Below are 23,045 nucleotides of genomic sequence, written 5' to 3'. Positions count from 1 at the left end.
GAAATATTACAGACAGGAGATACCGCCTGATAAATGTGGTACTGCTGGAGTTTTTCATGGAATATTCTTAATCGTCCTTCGCCGACACAGCTGACATTGGTCTCTCTTTTTCTTTCTCTGCTCCTGAGCCTTGACACCGCTCTTCAATCTTCTAGTCCTTAATAATATCTCTGTTTCATCTGTCTGATCTGTGTGACCGAGGGTTAGGAGGCAGCTGCGGTTTCAGTCTGACTCGGACTCTTTAGCCTTTTGAAAAAGGTGAAGTGAAAAGAAGAAATAAGAAATAAAGTGAAGTAGGTGTAAGAGCTGTGACGGCACACGGAGCTTCTGTTTCTCTTATTTTATTTGCACATGAAAATCTGATGAAATATCAGAAGAACGGCTCAAAACCTGGAGCATCTTCAGCAGAAAGTCATTTTTCACTGGAAAGTCTGTTGCTTCAGTTCACAGATGAAAACACAGTCGGCTTCTGTCTGCAGGCTGAACAAACTGATGCAGGCTGGTGATGCAGCTGAAAGCACAGGAAGAATGTGCAAGTTAAATGGCCTTTAAGATTAGTAGGAATACTGTAGCAGCCTTCCTTATCAGACTGCAGTGCATTGTGGGGCTTTAATGTTGTGACTCCTAAAATAAAGAAGCTCCGTCAGTAAAAAACTGCTGCTGTCCCAGGCTGCTCTCAAACATGTGGTGGTGTCGCCGATTTAGATTTGTGCTGTGTGTGTGTGTGGTCAGATGGTGTGGTTGCTAGGTTACCTGCACACCTGTGGGCATAGGATGTGATCATGGAGGCTAAATGGAAAAGACACAGGTGATCGGGGGCAGTTCTGGTTATTAATTTACTCTTTAATGTTCATTTATATGGGACATGACCAGTTGCCAGAGTATTAAACTGGCTCCCAGTTTTCTGCTTTAATGTCACATTTGACTGGACTCAGTACATTTACTCATGTACTGCAGTAGAGTTTGAATGCAAACATACTTTTACTCATAATGAAGTATTTTTACACTTTTCCTTAAGGATCACACCTGAGCTCCGTGTGAGTGTTAATGTGTATCACAGTGATGTTTATACACAGCTCACATTAACACACAACGCAGTCCCTGACCCCTGACCTCTGACCTTAATGACCCTAAAACCAAGTGTGAACCTGTGAACTGTCTTTAACTTAGAAATGTCCTCACTGTCTTGGAAAATGGGGACATTTGTTTTGTCCTCACTTTCTCAAAGACGTTTTGAGTTTGAACTTAAAAATGTCCTCACTCACAAAAACATCCTCATTTTTCCAAAACGTCCCAATTTTACAAACTCGTCTTCACTTTACGAGCATGTCCTGATTTTCCAGAAACAACCTCACGTCAGAAAACAGCATCTCACACACACACACACACACACACACACACACACACACACACACACACAGATTTTGCTGAGCCTGCACACGTCAGTGACACGTCTGAGCTGAATCCATGTGTGAGATCTGTCTTCCTGTGTGTGTGTTCCCTCCAACCACTGGTAGCATGTTTGTGTGATGTGAGTGTGTTCATGAATAATTTATGTTTTCACCGTGTTGATTTCTCCCACATCTGAAGACCACATGCACACACACACACACACACACACACACACACTCACTCTCTCTTTAACAATAAAACACAAAGAAACGGATGATTTTGCAGAGAAACATGAAAAGTATCAACAAAAATATCCACAGATTGTAAAAAAAAGAAAAAAGCAGGTGAAATTGATCCAATTGATCCATCCCAAGTGTGTGACGTGTGTTTAGCATCAACACCTCACAGTCCTTCACCATGAACCCCAGTGAAAACAAAAGCCTGGTCATTGAATCTGTTGTGTAACATGGCTCTGATGCACTTTGAGCTCATTTCAGTGATTTAGCTTCCTGTTTACCTCCTGAGCTCTCACCTGTTATAACAAATGGCATCATTAGATTTCAGCACACACACGTATTTTTCTTTGTGCTCCCTCTCCATCCACATCCCTCAGTTCAGCAGCGATTGATAGATTACAATCTGCACTTCCTGCAGGTTTCCTCTCTGCATCTGTCTCTGCGTCTTTCAGAGAAAAGTTAGTTCTAAAAACACGACAATATGTGGTTTGTTATCTGCCGGCACGATGCTGCACGATGCTGCACGATGCTGCGTGTTTTCTCTGCCGTCTATTTAAATGTAAATAGGGAGATGGAAAAAGAATGAATAATAAATGGCTTCGTCGTCAGGATTTTTATCAGTTCAAACCAAAGAAGGTCACATTTTTGAAATGGTATAAATAAAATCTCAAAATATCTTCAGTATTTCACAGTCTGTTGGGATTTGTATCTGAATTGTCCAATCACATTTTCTCAGATTGCTCTTTTCGCACAAGATGCATGAAACGTACAAACAGAGATCAGAAATCACAAACAGTAAAGGTGGACTCCGCAGTCCATCTGCACACAGTTAGCCCAGGGGCTCTGCAGGCCGGTTTTTCTCAGGCTGTCTTTTCATGTGATCCCAGACTGTGATCCATTATCCTGAGATCAGAACTTTGCTGCAGGACTCCTTCTTCTCCTGCTCTGACTCAGGTCTTGACGGACCCAGGTCTGGGCTCAGGCTGCAGGTTCAGTCTGAGACCATCAGACGCCTCCTGGTGATGAGGATTTCTGTAAATTCTGGTCCTAAACCACTGAGAGAGCGAAGCTTTGCCTGTATTTCAGCAGGGACATGTACATGTGCTAATTACCAAACCATCATTCCACATGTGTGACCCTACAACCAGAAGAGTCTAGAGGATGTTCCTTGAGATAACTGTGGCTTCCAGGGAATAACCTGCTGATGGCGTGGAATTGACTATCTGCAGTAAATCTGTGCCCAAACAGCTGGAGTCACTTTCAAAGCAGTTTGTTGGCCCGCGTGCAGATAAATTCCTGCAGCCGGTGCTCGGATGGAGGACAGCGAGTTCGTCAGTGTGAGCTTCAGACAGACTGACTCCTTCAGCTTCACTGGGCTGGGATTAAATAATACAGAGCAGATGAATCACACAGTGAATGCAGGATGACACCGTGTGTAAAGTGACTGTGAAATAATCCAGGAGGACCTCCCAGCAGGCACTGCTGCTCCGTCTGAAGCCCCGCCACCCTCCACTGGGCGTCCATATTAGATGGAAGCAGCAGTGGCAGCTCAATAAAACATGCAGCTGAGTGAGATTGGGGTGTTCTGCAGGAATTCAGATTCACAGCACTGACAGGGTGGACGATTCAATCCCTGGTTAGAGTCACTGCTGCATGAAGGAAGTGAAGGTTGGGAGCATGAAATCCACGTCTCTCTGGATATTTGTAGTCATCCCTTTTGGCAAAAGAATATGAATGATTGGACATATTCCATATGTTTGTGCACAAATGTTACAGACAGAATTTGCATTAAACTGCATCTGTTTGTCAGTTTGTCACATCTTCAAAAACCTGGTGAACATTAGCAAGTAAGAAAAGTTATTGCTCTGGAGGTGTTTTCTTAAAGCTGCAGTTCGCTGTCGACCTTTAATTGATCAAACATTACAGAAATGTTGCAGAAGAGTAGTAGGAGACAAAAACAGAAGCCCTAACATGGAGCTTTGTGGCACTCCACAAGTAATGTTCCTCAGGTTCTGACATCAAAGACACAAACATGGATTCAGTCTGTGTCATGGAAGGATTTTAAAAGAAAGAGGACAGTCATTCCTCATGCAACAGAACTGAAATTGGTTTTATGTCCAAAAAACGATCATGTAGAAACAAAGAGAGGTTAAAGTCTTAAAGTCGGGCCTTCTCATGTCTCAGACCAGAATCTCCTCTTCTCTGCAGGTCACAGCTCCACTCTGGGGGATTTGAACAGACTCTGAGAAATGTGGGAAATTACCGAAGGAGGTTGGTTAAGTGAAAATTTGTTTTCATTACAGAAATACACCTCAGCCCTCCATGGTTAAAATAACAGGTTAATGACGTGTAACAGTGGAAGAAGATCTGAGGAGAAACTTATTCGTTTAATCGGCTCCTCGTCACAGCTAACAGAGCAGAGTCTATTTATTAACATTAATTTCAGCACTCTTAATAAATAAATTGTGTTTCGGCCTTTGGAGCGAGCACATTACTGAGGTTAGGACAGTAATTCGTGACATCCATCCTGCTTGTTAAATACAGATTTGTGGTCGTGTGGAACCAAAAAATTAATCAACCCGACCAGTGTCCCTGGATAAATTGCCTGCAGCTTAACCAGAGGCGTTAGCTGGACTCACTCAGAGTGTGTGTAATATCCTGGAGTGTGTATTATCATTATGAAAACAAAAGGAGGCTGTGCTGTTCATACAAACTGATTCTGGTTCTGTTTGTACCTCTCAGCTCTACAGCTGTACAGCGTCTATAATTAACTTAGCGTGCGTTGCTGTCCGACCTCTGTGGGCAGAGAATTGAGAGGTTTGTAAACAGGGTCACCCCCCATCAAAGGACCAAACAGAGAGGCAGGAAAAGGTCTTTGGAATTTGAGATGCGTTTGACTGAAGATTTTAGTCCACAGGTGATCTCTTCAGTCTGTTACTGTAGTTTAAAGAAACTGAAATGTCCCGATTTACTTCTCTGTTGTGTGTGTGTCTAATTACTACCTGTCCCAACCAGGCCTCCGTAGTTCACATCCTAGCTTCAGGAAACAGGTGGGAGGGGCTTATGGTGGGAGTCTGTTGTGGGTCATTAGAGCCTCTAGAGGCCGAGGAGACCTGAGGTGGAGCAGCAGAAACATGTAGGGTTTGATGAATACATTTTCAAAAGGTGCTGGGACATTAAATTAGCTTGTTATACAGACGGTGTCAGTACTGGGGCATTTCTGCTCCTCAGACACAACAGACATCACACAGCATTTCCATTAGGAGGAGGATGAGCTGTTGTGTAATGTGGCTGGAATGTGATTATATACACAGCTCGTATATTTGACATTAGGAAGAATGTACCAGAATAACTAAATAAAAACAAACATCTCTCAACTACTCAATTATTTTCATGGGTCACAAGTCAAAAATGTGTTTTTCATTTATAGGTGTATAAAAAATATTCATCTGGTAAGTGCCTTGTAATCGCAGCTCTGATAGGAGTAAAGTTCAAAGTTCACCTCCCATTCATTCAGAAGACCCTGAGCACCCACAGGATCATTCTCAGTGAGTTGCAGTCTCTGTTAGTGGGGGAGTGTGAATCTATTTCTAGCCCCATACACGAGAACGTGTTCAAGAAATCTGGTTATTAACAAATATAGAGGCGCAACTCGCACTTCCTATTTCAGTGCCTGTGCTATGAAATGATGTGTCCAATTATTTGTCCTAGAGTTATTCCCATCATTCTTTGCTGCTATCCTGCCACCCTCTCATGTTCAAGTGATGTGAAGTGTGCAAACCTTCCACTGATGAAGTTGTGTAAAAAGTGCTGCAGCTGTGACAGGAAGTGTGTGTGTGTGTGTGTGTGTTTTAGCTCAGACAAAGGCGCCACAGACACATCTGATTTACGGGAACCTGATTACACCTCCAGTGTCAGCGTGGTGTGGAAAACATCACACAGCCAATCACACGCGTCCCAGCTCGGCGTTTGTTTACGAGCAGGCTGCTGGAAACACGGTCGACGACCATCTGAGATCAAAACACGATCAGGCCTCAGAGCGGGATGTGGTTCTGCGTCATGTGACTCTGTACCGGGTCTTGATTTGACGATCGATGGCGTGACTCTATGTGATCTGACTCTACAGCATGACTCTGACTCGGTTTGACTCTATGTGACGGTGATATGACTCCACATATATTAATGTCTGGATTCAGTCGCTGTTGTTTGCATTCATGCTGCCATTTACCTGATAATTACTTCTCTTGCTAATGATGTTTCAATCCGGGTCAAAGGATTAGTTTAGGCAAACCAATTCAGAATTTACTGGGACGAAGCCCGACTGGGCTCATGTTTGTTTTATTGTGTGGTTTCTGTAGGTCCATAGGTCTGTACATGGACTTTCTTCATCTTCTCAGGGGGTTAAAAACAGAAACTGTGGATCAGAACGATCAAATCCTTCACCTGCAGCTGATTTCAGTCTGGTGTCGTGAATCTTTGTGAAAAATCGGACTCTAATCATAGAAGCTGTGAATGTACAGAGATGTACAGATGGATGGATGAGCAGATGGATGAATGTACAGGCAGTGAGTCAGCGATGAAGATGGAGGGAGACGAATCGACACGGTGACATTTTAAAAACTCATTTTTTTGCCAAATCGTTCTTGAACACATTTGAGTGATTTATCCCCTCGTCCATCCATCCGTCTTTCTGTCCGCCCGCGTGTTCCTTCAGGCATTTATTCACCTATCCATCGATCGATCTTCTGACTTATCCACCTGTCTATTGATCCATGTCTCGATCGCTTCATCACTCACATCATCCTCACGCCCTTCAGCCATGTTCTCCCTCTCCCTCCTCGCCTGCTTTCATTTATCTACATTTACATCTCTCATTTCAATTTTCTTCTTTCATGCTCTTTCATTTTTCTTCATTTCTTTTGTATTCCTCCAGTTCACATTTCCATATCTTGATTTCTGTCTCTCCAGTTTCATCTGCTGTTTGTCACACTTTTATCCATCCATCCCCAGGTTTCACTTTGTCTCTTCCAGCATCTTTTCTCTGGTTTTTAATCTTTTGTTCCCGTTTCTCTTAGGATTCTTTCTGTTCATGTCCTTGAGATCTGCTCTGTGTTCTCCACTTACATTTGTTTCTTTCCATCTTTCTTCCTTGTCTGTGTTTCCACCTCAGGTTGTTTTATAGCACTGGGCTGTTTGTCTTCATTTTCATTCATCACTGTTTGTCTTGTTTCTCCCTTTACTTCAAGATCAGAAGCTGTTTTCCTCTTGTGTTTTGCTTTTTTGTTTGCAGCTCCCATCATGTAGTTCACTTCTTTTCCTTTTCTTAATTCCTCCCTCTTTCCTCGAGTGCAGCTCAGAGCTTAAAGACCCAAATCTTCCTCATAAGCTGTTCAAAAAACCAATGCTAAAGTGGAGCTTAAATGTGTGATCAGCAGGCGCTCTGCAGCCACAGCTGAGTGATTCACTCCTATTCAAAATACTTTATTTGTGTCTCAATGGGCTGCAACAGAAAGTTTGCACAGTTTGTTTGTTCTGAGGTTCATTCATCAGCATCAACACACTTTAGTCAACACACAATCCTGCTCCTGCTGATACGCACTGCAGCCCAAATGTGGATCCGCTGAAAATAGTCCCAGACTAATGACCTGTTTTCTACAGTTTTACGAATTTGCTTTTTTAGATAAACAAAACCAAATATTCCTAAGTTGGTTTTCTAAATAGAAGTATTATTTGTAATTTGCTTTGAGCTGTTTGTCATTTGTTACCCATGAACGTAGCTGAGGCAAAAACCTTTATTTATGAAGTGTAAATCAAAGTAATCAGGTGTCGACCACCTGCTTTCATAAATAAGCCCCTAAAAATGCACCATGTCCTCTGTTTATTTGAGACAACCTAAGGTGAGACTCTACTGAGACTTTTCAATAATCAAATTGTATATTAGTGATTTTGTTTATGTCTGTGTTTGCTCATCAGATCTGCTGACGACACTTAAATCTTTGTGATTCTGCTCTGCCCTTCACGCTCCACGTTGTGTGGATTCAGTTTGAGTCCTGCTGACATCCCAGGTCTTCTTCTTCTTTTTTTGTATTTATTTGAAGTAAAATCCTCTTATTTGCATAAGTACAGTCTGCGGCTGGTGACGCTAATACGCCTGTGGTTCTGATTCAGGACAGTAAAAAGATGTGGACTCAGAGGTCGACGTATGAAGGGCAGCAGAAACAACAGGGATCTGAGGGGGAACAGGACAGGAATAACAGACAGATGAGAGAAGGCCTTCGTGCTAATTAAAGTATAGGGGTAAATATTTAGAAAACGAGCTCCTGTTAAGTCTTTGGCTGCGAGTGGCTTAGCATCATCTTAGAGCCTGTTAAGTCGTTTTAGCAGCCCCCTAACCCCATCGTGAACCTGCTGGCAGCGAGGATCCATCTGGCTCTGGTGGATTGCTGACAAGCTGTCAGGATGAAGGCACGCTGAAATAATAGAGTCATGAGGATTAGCCAAATATTAGCCAGCTATTACTGCTGTCAAACGGTCGTCTGGACAGTTACAACGTCCGTACGTTTCAGATTGGCTCCACGAAGTGCTCAGACTCAGGTCAGACTGGATCCTTCTCTCCCCATCAGCTTTTTACTTCACATGTTGTTTGACCACTGACCCACCACAAACACTGGAGCAAAAAGACGATAAACAGTCGGGGTGAATTTTGAAGACGTGTATGAAATGATGCACAAGCCTCTTCCATTAACTCCAGTGGTGCAGCTGTTGAGACTGTTTTGGTCATCACACACTGTGGCTCTTAAGTCAAAGGAAACTTAATGAAAAATGAAGCTATTACAAGGTCAATGATCCGTATTCCCACAGTTTTTCTTCTTGTTTTCAGTGTCTGATCTCTGCATTACTTTAGCCTCAGAGACTTCTGGGAAATGTCCGTCCACACAGCGTCACAGTGACCCTGCGGGCTTTTCAGGCTCACTGCAGGAATGTTAACAGCACCTTAAGTGTCTCTCTGAGGGAGACCCAGCTCTGACCTCAGGAAAACAGGACCGAGTCCCGTGGACGCCTCAGTGCCTGAGTCTGGCGGCCAGAGGTCACAGGTTCAGACCTGTCCGAGTCCCCCCCCCCCCCCCCCCCCCCCCCCGCTCAGCAGCCGGCCCCACACAGCGGCTGCTAATAGAGGCTGTAAAATCACTGGATATTAGACAGTTCAGCAAAAGCCTGGCAGTGCTGATGTTTAGTGGTCACGCTGCTCAGCATGAACATGAAGATTGATGCTTTGAGCAGAGCTGAATAATGAACTGTGTTCTTCCTGTTAGTATTTACGGCTCCTTCACACTCACAGTTTGTGGCCATGACCCATTCGGCACAGTTTTTAGAACAGAGGAAGTGAAGTGACTGTTGAAAGCGCTGGAGTCCAGCTCAGCATCTGTGCTGAAAATAGAGGGAGAACTGAAACGAAGCCTCATTATTCGCTGCAGAGCTCGGACGGCTCCTCCGATCTGGTCAGTTTTTATGTTTATTTTCTTCATTGAGATGTTTTTTCTTTCTCAAAGTTAAATCCTGTCAGACCAGTGACAGACGGTAACTCCTCTCTTCTCCAGTCAAAACCTTCTTACTGACTGTTTATGCTAATGTTCTAACCTGACAGGCAGCAGCTCTCACACTGTTTGTCCTTTGTCACCATTTACTGACATTTTGAAAATCCAACAACTGATAGATTAATAGTTAAATGGAACTGGTTTATTATTATGTCACTTTAGCTGAGACTGTAGGTGGATTTTCTTCATCAGGCTGTTTATTGCAGACACGTGTTATTTTCTCAACAGGAAGGTGAAGCGTTATATTTCACAAAATGTCAAACTGATCCACACTGTTAATATCGTTTTGTAACATTTTGATCCTTGTCTTACTTTGTTTTCTTCTACAGGTGGAAACTCACAGCAACAGATTTCCACTGAACACGTCGGTGACGGTTCCAAAGATCAACATGCCAATAAAGGGAAGTGTGTGTTTGTACTTTGTGCAGGAAGTGCTTCTAGTACTTCTGTTTCTCCTGCTTCATCTTACCCCTTCACTGGCTTATTCACTGAAAAACTGCACCATCACTTACTCTGCTGATGTCTTTGTAAACTGTGCAGACCGTAAGCTTGTTACTGTCCCAGACGACATCCCCAGAGACGCGACTATAACAGAGCTCTCCAGCAACAATCTTAAACAGATTAGCAGAGAAGATTTTAGGGACATGTCAAAGCTGAGAATTTTGATTCTCAATAATAATAAAATTGCTCATGTGGACGATGGATCTTTCATCCATTTGGGAGCATTGAAATATCTCGATATGAGCTCTAACCAACTAACCATCCTGACAGCCAAACTTTTCCAGGGACTGTCCAACCTGAATCTGCTTGACCTCAGTTCAAACTACGTTCAGTTCATTCATAATTCGACCTTTCAGTTCCTACCTGGCTTACACACTGTGAAGCTAGGTGATAACCAGCTCCAGCAGATCACTGACATTCAGCCCATCCTACAGGTGCCTCACCTACAGGTGCTGAGCCTTGGGTGTAGTCTGTTTTCTTCCTTTGACACCAAAGATCTGCCACTGAACATGTCCTCAGGCCTTAAGGTGTTAGAAATTTCTGGTAATAATTTGGAAAATTTCAGCATCAGTACACCGATCTTTCCTCACCTAGAGACGATAGATATTTCTGGATGTAACCAACCTTTGGTCCTGAAATGGGACATACCTGACAAGACTTTCCTGAAGAACATAACTCGACTGATCATTAATAACGCTGAGTTTCCTTTTCGAAACGTCCAAAAAGTCCTCATGAGTCTTGACTCACTGATGCATCTGACACTGGATTATTCGAAGTTGGTCAACAAACGTGTCTTAGCTACAGTCTGCAAAATCCCAACCCTCAGGATTCTGGATCTGCTTAACAACCAAATCTCCAATTTAAGTGTGCAGCTTGTAGCTTGCTCTCAGCTCAGCGAGCTTGTCTTGTCCAGTAATTACATGGCTGAAATATCGAAAAGCTCAATACAGTCGATGAAACGACTGAGGTCTCTTGATGCGTCTACGAATCTGCTCACCAAAGTGCCCGATGACGTACGGAGCCTCTCCTCCCTCGAGATCCTGGATCTGAGTGATAATCATATATCTGATTTGAGCTGCGAGGATTTTATCAACACAACACACCTCACGGAGCTTTACCTGGGCCTCAACCACATATCCAGACTGGACAACTGTGTCTTCAAAAATCTAAATGACCTGAAGATTTTAGATGTGAGGGAAAATCTGCTGTGGACATTTGGAGGTGCCTTTAAACTAGGCCTGCACGCACTGGAGTCCTTACATCTGGGTAATAACTTCATACTGTGTTATGATATGGGGGGTTTCCAGGGTTTAGAGTCCCTGAAATATTTGGATCTGAGGTCAGATAAAGTCAGTTCAATCAAACACAAGGCTTTTGATGGACTGGACAACGTGGAGACTCTCACTGTATCTATTGCAACTGAGTTAGATTATAACTTCAGAGAATTACATAAGTTGGAAAATCTTACAATTTACTTTAATATTGGGAGCAGTTTCAGAAGTCCTCCCTCAAACTTTTATGAGTCTTTCTATCATTTAAAGTATCTGAAATTTTTCACAGTAATCTGCAAGGGCAATGAGTTTGCCTTTCCCTTTGACCTACAGCCACAAATCTTTGAGGGTATGAGACATTTAGAGGACTTCACTGCCGAGGGTATCTATAGTTCTGCACCAGCTCCAGATACATTTAGATTCAATTTCCGCCTAAGGAGTCTAAGCATCAACCAGGCTGATTTGTCAAATCTGGATCCAGAACTGTTTCTGCCCATCCCAAACCTGCAGGTTATGGATTTTTTTAAGTGTAAGATCAGGTCTTTGGACTTCCTGGCCCAGGCCGACCTGCCAGCACTCAGATATTTAATACTGAGCAGCAATGAGATCAGTGTGATCAATGAGACGGTCTTCCAGTCTCTCCCTGCACTAACATACCTGGACCTGGACAATAACCCGTTCATTTGCGACTGCTCTAATGCCGGCTTCATCCAATGGGTGAAGAGCAACAATCGAACTCAGGTTGTTAACGCCTACCAGTACACCTGCTCTTTTCCTGAGGCGGAACACGGGCAAAAGCTGCTGGACTTTGACATCGGGTCCTGTTCGATGGACTTTGGCTTCCTCTGCTTCATTTCCAGTACTTGTCTGGTTGTTCTGACTCTTGTTACATCCTTTGTCTACCACTTTCTGCGGTGGCAGCTAGCCTACACCTTCTACCTGCTCCTGGCCTTTCTCTACGACAGCAGGAAGAGGAAGAAGGGGGCTCCTCATCAGTACGACGCCTTCATCTCCTACAACGTGCACGACGAGCCCTGGGTTCACCGAGAGATGCTTCCAGCGCTGGAGGGAGAACAGGGCTGGAGACTCTGTCTGCACCACAGAGACTTCCAACCAGGTACAGGTCCAGTCCAGTTCTAAGTGACAAACCCACACTGTAGTCAGGGCAGCAGAGCTTGAGAGAGTTCATGTGTGACCTTAGTCCGCTGGTAGTCATGTAGTGGACATGTGATGCCTGCAGTTGCTCCTACACCACTAATGTGGGTTTCACTTCAAATAATTCCTGTTTTCCAGGAGACAGTTTGGTCTCAGCATCTTAACTCCAGCAACAACTGTGCTGTTGGTAATGGTGGAAGCTGTTGGTGATTGACAGGCCTCTTGCTTTCTGCAGCTCCTGGACTCACACTGAGTCGGACTTTGGGTTAGCATTAAGTAGGTGTATGCTACAAATTGGCATCCTACCGGCTGCTGTTTCCACTGAGCTACGGGTCTGGGCTTCAGAGGCTCTAATGCAAACCACCTCGCTAACACAGAGCATCTCCAGCACGTGGGCACAGCGTGACACTTCAGGCTTTGGCTGAGTGACAAGAAGCCGTTTGCCTACATGTTGATTGTGAGTAAACCACACACAGACGGTGCACTGAGGAGCTGGTAGATTAGGGCTGGACCCAGGTCAGAGTTCTCCAAATACAACTTGAGATGTTAGTTTGGGCTAAAGAGTTTTCAGCGGAGGCAGTGGGGGTGGACTTTGGTTTTTGTCTATAGTCCACATTGTTACTGATGCTGCCACATTATAAAACCCTGAACAGTAGCAGCTAGGATGTCAAACCTTGTGTTTTCTGTTTGCATTGGCATGTTTAGATGTAGTTCTGATCTCTGGTGTCCTCTTCCTGCCCCACACGTTGTTGTTTTTTTAAGTACAGTCACTGCAGCGAAGGGTTTCACATCCTTCTTTCAGCTGCTAATCTCTGAATGTGTGATGCACTGCATAGATGCTGACACGTGGCTGTTGGTGCTCGTGGTTTGAGTCCAGACCTGACCCTGAACAACACCAGTACCAGCGTTGGTATTTGCATTGAGCTCAGTGTCTCTTTAGTTTCCTGCTGAGTTTAGTTTTGGTGCTTTCACACAAAAAGTGTTGAAGCAGAATATTTTAGTAAAATGCATCAGATCGAAGGTGAAGTTGCTCAGTACTGAGTTAAACAAGCAGCTGAACACACGGGTCCTCTGGTAGATTCCCAGGGTCTATGGTCAAATGAATTTTTTTATTTGGTCGAAAAGGTTTTACATCAAACGTTACTCCGGCAGCAGTTACACCGAAGCTCATGGTCTTTTTTCAAACAATCGCTTCTTGATTTCTCATGTTTTTAGTCCTGATGGTGGCAGATTTGATCTTCTGTACCTTGGTGAGCCGGTAAGTTAAACAATTTGGTTTCCAAGTGAATCTTTAATGGTGCCAACTTGTCTCCACAGGTAAACCCATCATTGAGAACATTACGGACGCCATCTACGGCAGCAGGAAGACCATCTGTGTGATCAGCCGCCGCTACCTGCAGAGCGAGTGGTGCTCCAGGGAGATCCAGATGGCCAGGTGGGGGCGCTGCCTTTCATTGATCTGTCTCTTGTCTTAAAATTATGATGTATGGATAAAAATCAGTGAATCCAATTTATGGATTGTTCTATGAATAAGTTAAACCAGAACTATCTACTCTCATCTCACATCTTTCCAAACCTTCTCCTGATCTGTCCTGGTCTCTCCTGGTCCTGCAGCTTCCGCCTGTTCGACGAGCAGAAGGACGTGCTGATCCTGCTGTTTCTGGAGGACATCCCGGCCTGGCAGATGTCTCCGTACCATCGCATGAGGAAGCTGGTGAAGAAACGCACCTACCTGAGCTGGCCTCAGGCCGGCGGACACTCGGGAGTCTTCTGGGAGAACGTCCGGAGAGCTCTGGAGACCGGAGACGCTCCCATGGAGAACACGAACCTGCTGACTGGACCAGCAGAACCCTGAGACTCTCTATGGACATGGACCTCTCTGTGAGGTTGCAGACCCTGCCTGAGAATCCTCCTGTTTTTAGGTTTTCTCCAGTATCACAGTGATCCAGTGGTACTTGACTGTACGTCCATAGAGTCGCTGCCGACAGGAGCTGATAGTGTTTCATTCAGCTGCTTCAGATGTGCCAACATGTCCACAAAGAGACGCTTAGACCACAGCTAACTTACAGGCTCATGTTAATAATTTCAATAATAAAGCTGCTTTAGTTAAGTTTAGTTTTGCTGTCATTGTTTTTTGGTGGTGTTTGGTAAAATACGCTCTGATGGCTCCTCCTTTAACTTGTCTCATATCTCAAGCTTCCTTTTTTCTCCTGTATCATAATTTTGAAATAAACTTTATGATAATACAGAATTTCAGCAGTGTGTGTGTGGTCCTCAGTTCACGCAAACAGACAGTGATTTGAATTTGAAATATGAATTGAATTATGTATTATGTGCTGTCTCTTATTCTTTCTGCACAAAGGTTGGGAATTGATTTGCATTTGGAAAATGACACATACTCATAAAAGCTATGAGCCGAGATAGAAAATGAATCTTATTTACACACAAGCCATTAAATTCTGACTCAAATTATGATTACAAAATAATGGTTTCTGCTTAAATGTGTGTCTAAATGTGTTTCTGACACCAGCGTGAACAAACACGAGATGGGAAGAAGCGAACGGATGAGAGGAGGATTATGGGAAGAGGGGAGAAGCGACAGCAGGCCTGATTAGATTCTTCCTGTGAATATGTGATGAGCCGCGTCTCAGGACTGTGATTAATGCTGCTCCCTTAGCAGCCATCAACAAACACCATTTAAATGACACGTCTGATACATATAGCTGAGGCTGAATTATTAATGTGGTGTATTATCCTCATTTCACTGTGCTGTTGAAATGTCAGGTGTCCAGTTTATCCTCCCTCAGGGCAGGACAACAGGTGGAAAACTGAACATGCCTACAAAGCACAGGCCCAGGGGCCCGCTGGGTCAGGGGACCTGAGTCCACAGAACCTGGAGGAGGTTGTTAAACTTTTCGACTCAAAACCAAAATAACCAAAACATGATTAACGAGACAAAAAATATAAAGATAAAAAAATATGCAAAACAAACAACAAACCAAAGCGACAAGTGAAACATGCACAATAACCAGAGAAATGCTCAGCCTGCACAAATGAACAGAAAAGGTGCAGTTTGGACAGAGTCCAGTTAATCAGGTCCTGATGAGCTGCTGCAGGGATCTGAATGGTGATGAAAGTGCTTTGATAAATGATGTGTGATGTTCTGCACAGCTGTCGGCTCAAATAGCTCAAAAACAACAATAACAGTATTTATTTATTTAGTATGAGTGTTTGCTGTAGTTCCCAACATGACCTTCAGTGCGGAGCTTAATCATTTTTTTCCATTGGTAACTTCGTGTTGCTCTGGTGGGAACACTCCCAGGAGCTGATGGAGGTTTTCTTTTTCAGACTCACCCAAAGTGTGTGTTTTTATGACAGTCGCTGGTGAGATTCAGTGTCTGTGTTTGTGCAGCCGTAAAGTTTTGGCCCTGAGGGGCTGAGCTGCTCTGATTTATTGTTTCGATACAACGAGAGCGACGCCTTAAAGCTGCAGAAGTCGCTGGGTGAAATGGAAACGCTCATACATTTATTTATTTCATGCATTTCATTGTGTTGAGTCTCGGTGAGGCTGCACGGCTGCTGTTTAATATGTGAGCTGTATAATGTGCTGAAATCTGCTGTTTACATCTGCGGAGACCAGCCTGGTGATACTGCTGCTTTGTTGGGCCTCCACACAGCAGGAGGCCGGTGGTGTTACCTGCTAAATGCTAACAACATGCTAACTGAACAGAAAACTCTTGGTGACACGTGAGCAGGTAGACGTAGACAAACGTAGAGGATTTGTCCAAGCGTGGAGCAGCAGGGAATGGAAATAATTCAGCAGAAGTAGCTCAGGGTGCTACTGACGGAAAACAGCAGAGTCCTCAGGGTAGAGGACTGGGATTCAGAGTGACGTCTTGCTGAACCTCACCATGTGGTTTTTGTGGAAAGAACCTGTGGAAAGAACCTGTGGGGTCTGTGTGAGATGCCACAACGTCAATATTTGATGCTCCGGGTTGTTCACCTGAGTCTGGAATGGACTGGCTGACGTCCCCAGACTCACTTGGTCCACGTGGGGCTGAGGAGAAACCCCAGGGCTGAAGGTGCTTCCTGCTCCCGGTGTTTCTCGTGGACGGGTGCTGTGCAGAGTAAAGATGCAGACATCACCGTTTAATCAGGCACACAGGGGCACTAACTCATGCACAATCAAAAGCTTATTTCCCCAGACATCAGCAGCCCTCACATCCTGTAATTTGTTGTTTTTCATAAACCGTGGAGGAGGAGGAGGAGGAGACATGAGGACGGACCAACAGACGGACGGACGGACAGGCTGCTGATTACAGAGGGATTTGGTTTCTAATCCCAGAGCTGCATGTGAGGCATCTCCTTCACTTTTCTTTTTCCACTTTGCTCTAATTATCCTGCAGAGAAACAAAGTCAATTTGTCAGCCAGAAATTTAATTGAAGTTTCTTGGTGGAAATCATTTTACAGCCATAAAGAGCACACTGGAGAGGACGCCCGCTTCTTATTAGTCGTAGTTTCAGCCCTTCCACTGTCAGTAATTGCTGTGGAGATTTGACACAGTAATCGTACACAGTATCCTCTTTATGGCTCCTTTTTATAGCTACATGGAATCAACATAGCTGAGTGTAAGAGGCGATGATGGTGTTGGAGACACAAAGTCTCAGGCCTGTTTTCTGAGTCTGGAGACACATTCACCTGCTTCATGATGCTGAAAGCAGATTAGTGATTCAGAGTGTGATGAACTTCATGGACTGATGCTGCAACGAGCAGAGTTATTCATTGATTCAGAACTATATTAGCTACTGTTTTGATTATTGATTAGGAATTTGAGTTAAGCAGCAATGGTTGGAGTTTGTTCTTTGCTTTTAAACAGATGATTTTAGTTTTTGAGGACGTCGCTGTGGACTCCCACACATTCTGACATTTTCTAGCAGAAATTCTGTCAGATTCTTTCTTAGCTTTGTGATTTCTGACGAAGCTGGAACAGTCCAGAGGTTTACCGCTGCACCCTTTGGATGCAGCAGAACCAGTCCACAAATTCTTTGCTGTCAGAAGCTGGTGCCTACATTACCCACGATGCACCTCACCTGCCTGTAGTTCGCTGGGAGATGTGTGCAGCCGATGGATCCTGGATCGGTCGCCGAGCCGTGATCCCTTCTCTGCGGCTCCACAGCCACAGAGTCTGGTTCTGTTCGGACCTGCAGGTGTCACACTGCTCCCTCTGAACAAGCAGAACCCAAGTCCTGAATGTGAATGTCCCAGATCTCATGTGTTTTCTGACACATAAACAACAACAACAGAAAAATTTCATTTGTTGTCTTTAGTCTCATGACACACAATGAAGTGGAATTTAGCCCCAGGTTAGGATGTTTTTATTATCCTTTATAATAATAATAATAATAATAATTATTATTATTGTCCTTTTTATATATAGTTTAATTTCCGTGTTGTAAACTCAAGAAATATTAACATCATTAATCAATACTATTATTTTATCATGTAAATTTTCTTCAGCTCATGTTGACGCTCATATTTTAATTATTATAAATATTTTTATTCACTTTACGAATGTAATACAGTTAAATAGCGGAGGGCGGGGTGCGGCGGCTGCCCCGCCCTGTGATTGGCTGCGAGCAGTGTTATGATAATGAGAGGGCGTGGCCTAGAGCCGGGACGCTGCGCTGCCGCGAGACGCTTCACTGTGTCGTTGGACCCGGAGCGGAGTCTCCCGCGCTGTTTGTCCCGGTGTCTGCCGCCTTTCTTGGTGGATTTATCCCTGGAGCGGTTCGGGACTGGACGAGGATTTTTCCGCCGCTGTGGCCCCGGTTTGTGGGAATAAGCGAAGCCGTTGTGGATTAATGGGACCGTGCCGGGGCTGGACGCGGCGGAGTCCGGATTCCGTTTGTCTCGTGTCTCTGGGCGAAGGTGAGTTCTTCTTCTGCCGTTTTCCTGCAGGAACCCCCGCGGTTCTGCTGTATGTGTGCGCGCGCGTGTGTGTTTGAGTACGCACACGCTCGGAATGTGCGTGTTTTTGCGGTTAATGCGTGTTTTCGTGTCTTTTGTTTGGTGTTTGTTTGCAAATGTGATTGGCAGCTGTCCCTCACCTGCCTCATTAACACACACACACACACACACGCACGCACAGACACACACACACACACGCACGCACAGACACACACATGCACACGCACACACATACAGCAGCACACACCAGCACACGCACGCACAGACACACGCACACACACACACACACACACACACACACACACACACACACACACACACACATACAGCAACACACACACACACACAGCCGCAGACCAGGCGCTTCCCCGCCGCGCAGCGGAGGTCTGCCTGCGGTTGTCTGATCTCTGGGCTGCGGGTTCATGATAGAGGTAAATACCGGAGGGAAGTTGAGTCCAGTATCGATCCTGATTCCAGTCCAAGTCCTACAACAGCTGTAGTCATATCAGGTTCTGGTCTCAGTGTTTCAGTAGCACACAGGGAGCTGGTTTTGGCTGCGACTAAAATATTTTCATTAACTCAGAATTAGTCAAAACGGCCTCTCACTGGTTCCGAGAGTCCAAAGTCCTGCTTCAGAACCTGGCAGCAGTGGGTTTCTGGCTTTTCCCTTCCCAATCTACTGCAATCTAAACCTTTTGTCAATGGATTCACCTCATTATCGGATCCAAGTGTTAGCTCAGAACCAGGACCGATCCTAGTCCATTATTTATATATGACACTTTTCAGGTCTGTGGGGAGGTTCAGACAGCTGCTCGGTCCGGACTCCTCGGGTCGGGTCGGGTCGGGAGGCCTTGAGAAACTGGCGTTGTTGAGTCAAAGGAAATGTGATTTTCTGTTTTTTTGTTGTCTGATCTTTTCTGCTTTAAATTGATCCGAGACGATGACTGGACTCGATTGACCATCAGCTTCAGTTTCCTGCAGCAAAAATAAAAACAGAAATTTTGAATCTGGACCGTCCTTCAGCTTCACTTCCAGATTTTACCCCAGATGTTCTGGACCCTGATGTGCACTTGGTCCTGCTCTGGTCATGTCATGTTGTTGGAACCAGGTGGGACCAGGTGTCTGTGTGTGTTGACGTGTGGCTGTCACTGTAAATCCTTTTGGGGGGTCCTCAGAACAGATCGGACCCTGTGGATTTAAAGGTACGTTCTCAGTGAATAGTCCAAATGGCCCTGATGTGGCTGTGACTGGCAGAGGCGGACTGGGGCTGGGCGTGATGCAGCAGGAGGAAACTGAGTCTGAAGGTCGTCTCTGTGTTCATTACTGAACCGGAACAATGAAGTGGACTCGGTGAAAGGGTTCAGGAAGGACGGCGTTTGGCCGATTAAGCAGGATGTTGAATTATTACCATTTAACGGACAGAACCACTGCTGCAGGATTTCCTCAGACAAACACGAACGTAATGAACCACGAAGTCATGCAGGTTAAACTTCCATTTCCCGCCGTTTCACGGGGAAAATAGGTTTTACAGCCGGTGCGAAGTGTTTTTAAAGCCCGACATAAACCTTTATGAGCTCATCATCGGCGCTGATGACATGCAGCTGAGGGAGGGTGAGACCAGGCACAAACATAAAACCTGAATTTCTGGATGAAAAATCTCACACAATCGTAAAAGTTGTGAAAAAATCTGATGCACTTGAACGCTGCGCTGCTGCTGATGTTGCAGAACATCTGGTGACGGCCGCCATCGTGTCTGCACTGAGGTCTGGATCAGGTCTCGGATCAGCACTGGATTTCGGCGTATGTTTATTGACTGTAAACACAGTTTACCCCCAGGGCTGCAGGGGGAAGAGCTGAGTCCAGACACGTCGGCTTGGTCATTTATGGTTGAACGTTTATCAGGAAACATCAGGACTGACTTTGGCTGTTGGTCGTCGGACTTGACAAGATGTTTGACATTTTGACGGTGTTTCAACAAACACTGTGATCCATTCACATTTGCAGGGGCCCCGGATCCCAGGGACCGTTTTAAAGGGTCAGGTTAAACAGATTGCTGCACCTGAGCCGGTTTCAGTAGTCCTGGTTAAATGAGCAGGAGCTCGGAGACATGTAGGTCAGACTGGGCCGGTTTGGCACAAAGAAACTCCCCTTGGTTTCCTGATTGATGAGGAGCAGCCTCCCCGGGTCTTTATGTCCAGGGAGGTTTGGTCATGACCTGCATGTTGAAGTTCACTTGTTGTTCAGCACAGCATGAAAACCAGGATTAAAGGCAGACCTCAGACCCGGTCCTGGTCCTCTGTGGTTCGCTCAGGCTTTGAAGGAATCTGGTCTTTGTCCCGTGTGAGCAATCACCTGCCTCACAGATCTGTCACTGCTGCTCCATTGTGTGTGCGCTAACCTTGGGGTGCGCTTGGACATAATAACCTGTGTGTCCCCGGTGGGCGGGAGGGTGGAGCTGAGAGAATAATGTTTCTCCAGCGTCGCTGCCATCGGCCTTTATGATCCCCCCGTGTGTGTCTGTGTCTGTGTGTGTGTGTGTGTGTGTGTCTGTGTGTGTGTGTGTGTGTCTGTGTCTGTGTGTGCCTGTGTGTGTGTGTGTGTGTGTGTGTGTGTGTCTGTGTCTGTCTGTGAGTGTGTCTGTGTGTCTGTGTGTGTGTGTGTGTCTGTGTGTGTCTGTGAGTGTGTGTGTGTGTCTGTGTGTGTGTGTCTGTGTGTGTGTCTGTGTGTCTGTGTGTGTGTGTGTGTGTGTGTCTGTGTGTGTACACCTGCAGATGAAACTTGGCTGTCATCATTTACCATCGTAACAATAACCAATTGGTGTTGAGGTGCATCCCCTCCCTCCTGCTTTTGTTTCTTTGTCTTGTCTCCTAGCAGGAAGGAAACAAGGAAAGGAAGTGAGGGAGGAAAGGACAGGAGGTTTGGGTTTAAGCACTAAAGACATTTGTCGATGTGGATCAACCAGACAAAGTCCATTTACAGTCTAATGTGATTTAGGTCAAACAGCAGATGTTTGTTGAAAGTGACTGAAATAATTAATTGATCACTAAAATATTTGCCAGTCACGTTTGATCAATGAATCAATGCTCGTCTCTGCTGATTGGTCCTGATTGATTTCAATCAGAAACCTATTGATCTGAGTGTCGGCCAATGGCGACTCACCGTTTCTCTCAGCTCCAGTAAAATCTGCTGCTGTGTTTAAGAAGTCATGTGATCCAACACTGTCTCCTTATTGGTGAACGCAGAGGAAAAAGGGGCGTTTGGTTCGAGATCGCCCAGAAACAGCCCCGGATGCATTTGTGTAGACATGTGACACAGGGTCAGGCAGACACTGAGCAGGTGTGAGAGGTGGCACGTTCACACCATGTGTCTGCCTGATCGATCACTAATCAATGAGCTGATCATTTAACATGTTGCAGGTTTCTGCTGACATGCTCTCTGAGGCTCTGCTGTTGGTCTGAACGGTCACGTCCTTTATGCACCTGTGTGGGAACAGGTAAACCTCTCCTAGTGGCCAAACTGTGTCACTGCAGCTCTTTTGTTCAGAGAATCACCACAGAAGCAGCAGCTGAAAAACTGAAAAGGTTTTTCTAGACCCCCTGAAAAGGTTTTTAAAGTCTTTGTATTTGTAAAGTCTTGAGGAGCTTCAGGGTGAGGCAGCAGGAAGTCTCGGTGAACAGCTCAGCTTTCCTCAGCGTTTCTCCTTTTCCAACTCCACAGCATTTGATAATTCAGGAACATGAGGAACTTTGTCCACACTTTAGGTTCTGGGTTTTTGTCTCTTCCCCTCAGTCCTCCTCCAGCCTCATTAGTACTGAGAGTGTGTGCTGATGTTATAAACTCCAGTCAGTTGCATCAGGCTGAACTAACAAACACACACACACACACACACTCACACTCACACTGTTTTCTCTGCTCGGTGAAACTAAACGAGGGAATCAAGAAGAGAGGAAGTTCTCAGACCTTTAATCTGTGTCGGGTTCCACTCCCTGTTTTCCCCCCGTCTCTGTGGCTGCAGGGTGCGACAGTGTGATGAATCAAACATACCTGACGGGGATGCTGCTGCCTTCCTGTTTCCCCGGTTTCCTTTCATTTCCACTCCCCCTTCCCTTGTTTCTTCCTCCCTCCCGTTTCTCTTGTCGTGACGCTTTTTGGCAAAATGCGTGTCCTGGTGACGCAACACGAGGAAAACGCTGCAGGTTTGTTGTAGACTGAAGCGATGAGTTCAGAGAAGCTCGTGTCTGAAGACGAGAAGACGAGTCACTCCCTGATAAACTGGTGACCTCTGGGTTTACTCGGCCGATTCCAGACCAGCAGGGGAGCAGCTCCTGTGTGGTTCAGGGTCTCCACTAACACCAGCAGCGACAGACACAAACCTCTGCAGACTGATGCAGGTTTTAGATATTTCTCTCTGCCATATTTGGTTAAAGGCAACAGGGAAACAGGGAAAACCAGAATGACCCCCACATGCTTTGTGTTTCACAGCTCAACCAGTTTGCTGTGAACTGAAAACCAGTAGAAGAAGGTAACTGGTGCGTGGGACTGGTGGACGTGTCCGACGGGTTTGGTTAACAGCCAGTAAAGTGCGTTACGGGCTGTACATGTGTTCGTCTGTGCTGAGCTGCACTGATCTCACTGCTTATTCCTCTTGTTGCTGTGTTCATTTATTTTGCCCTGAGGTTATCACACTGAGTTAGTACCGTCTGAATCATGCATGAATGCTAAACAACCACTGCATTATACATTAAACCCTCACATGCGTATTTTACAGTAAATCGTCAGGCCGACATGTAGGCAGATCGGCCGGTCCCCCCCCCCCACAGTCGCACGTCAGTTTGAGTCCGGGACCGGGAGGATTCCTGCCTGTGTTTAACCCGAGCACAGTGAGACCACCTTTCAGTATCCGGTCAGACTGATGACGTGGCTGCTT

General features: G+C 45.3%; 2 protein-coding genes across 3 annotated transcripts in view; both read left to right on the top strand.

Annotated features, from left to right (window-relative positions):
• Positions 1 to 8,844: 8,844 nt before the first annotated feature.
• On the top strand, positions 8,845 to 14,878 carry LOC113126137 (toll-like receptor 13). Its single transcript, XM_026299991.1, has 4 exons — positions 8,845 to 9,127; positions 9,553 to 12,112; positions 13,468 to 13,585; positions 13,765 to 14,878. The coding sequence occupies exons 2-4, from the start codon at positions 9,613 to 9,615 to the stop codon at positions 14,003 to 14,005; spliced, it is 2,859 nt and encodes a 952-aa protein (XP_026155776.1). The 5' UTR covers positions 8,845 to 9,127; positions 9,553 to 9,612; the 3' UTR covers positions 14,006 to 14,878.
• A 2,951-nt stretch (positions 14,879 to 17,829) lies between these two features.
• LOC113126134 (semaphorin-6D-like) overlaps positions 17,830 to 23,045 on the top strand; it is a 92,280-nt gene continuing 87,064 nt past the window's right edge. The window contains exon 1 of one of the 2 annotated variants that reach the window (XM_026299984.2): positions 17,830 to 18,079. The gene's annotated coding sequence lies outside the window, so the exon portion shown is untranslated. The remainder of the gene's footprint in view (positions 18,080 to 23,045) is intronic. The other variant, XM_026299983.2, reaches the window with a different exon arrangement.

The sequence above is a fragment of the Mastacembelus armatus genome, chromosome 11, assembly GCF_900324485.2.
Source record: "Mastacembelus armatus chromosome 11, fMasArm1.2, whole genome shotgun sequence".
Taxonomy (NCBI): domain Eukaryota; kingdom Metazoa; phylum Chordata; class Actinopteri; order Synbranchiformes; family Mastacembelidae; genus Mastacembelus; species Mastacembelus armatus.
Note: the sequence above shows the minus strand (reverse complement) of the source record. Positions and strands in the feature narration are given on the sequence as shown.

What these genes read in the sequence shown, in the direction of transcription:
- LOC113126137 (XM_026299991.1), top strand. Translation starts at nt 9,613, where the DNA reads ATGCCAATAAAGGGAAGTGTGTGTTTGTACTTTGTGCAGGAAGTGCTT. An exon ending in CCACAGAGACTTCCAACCAG is followed by an intron (nt 12,113 to 13,467) that starts GTACAGGTCCAG and finishes TTGTCTCCACAG; the next exon opens with GTAAACCCATCATTGAGAAC. An exon ending in AGGGAGATCCAGATGGCCAG is followed by an intron (nt 13,586 to 13,764) that starts GTGGGGGCGCTG and finishes CTGGTCCTGCAG; the next exon opens with CTTCCGCCTGTTCGACGAGC.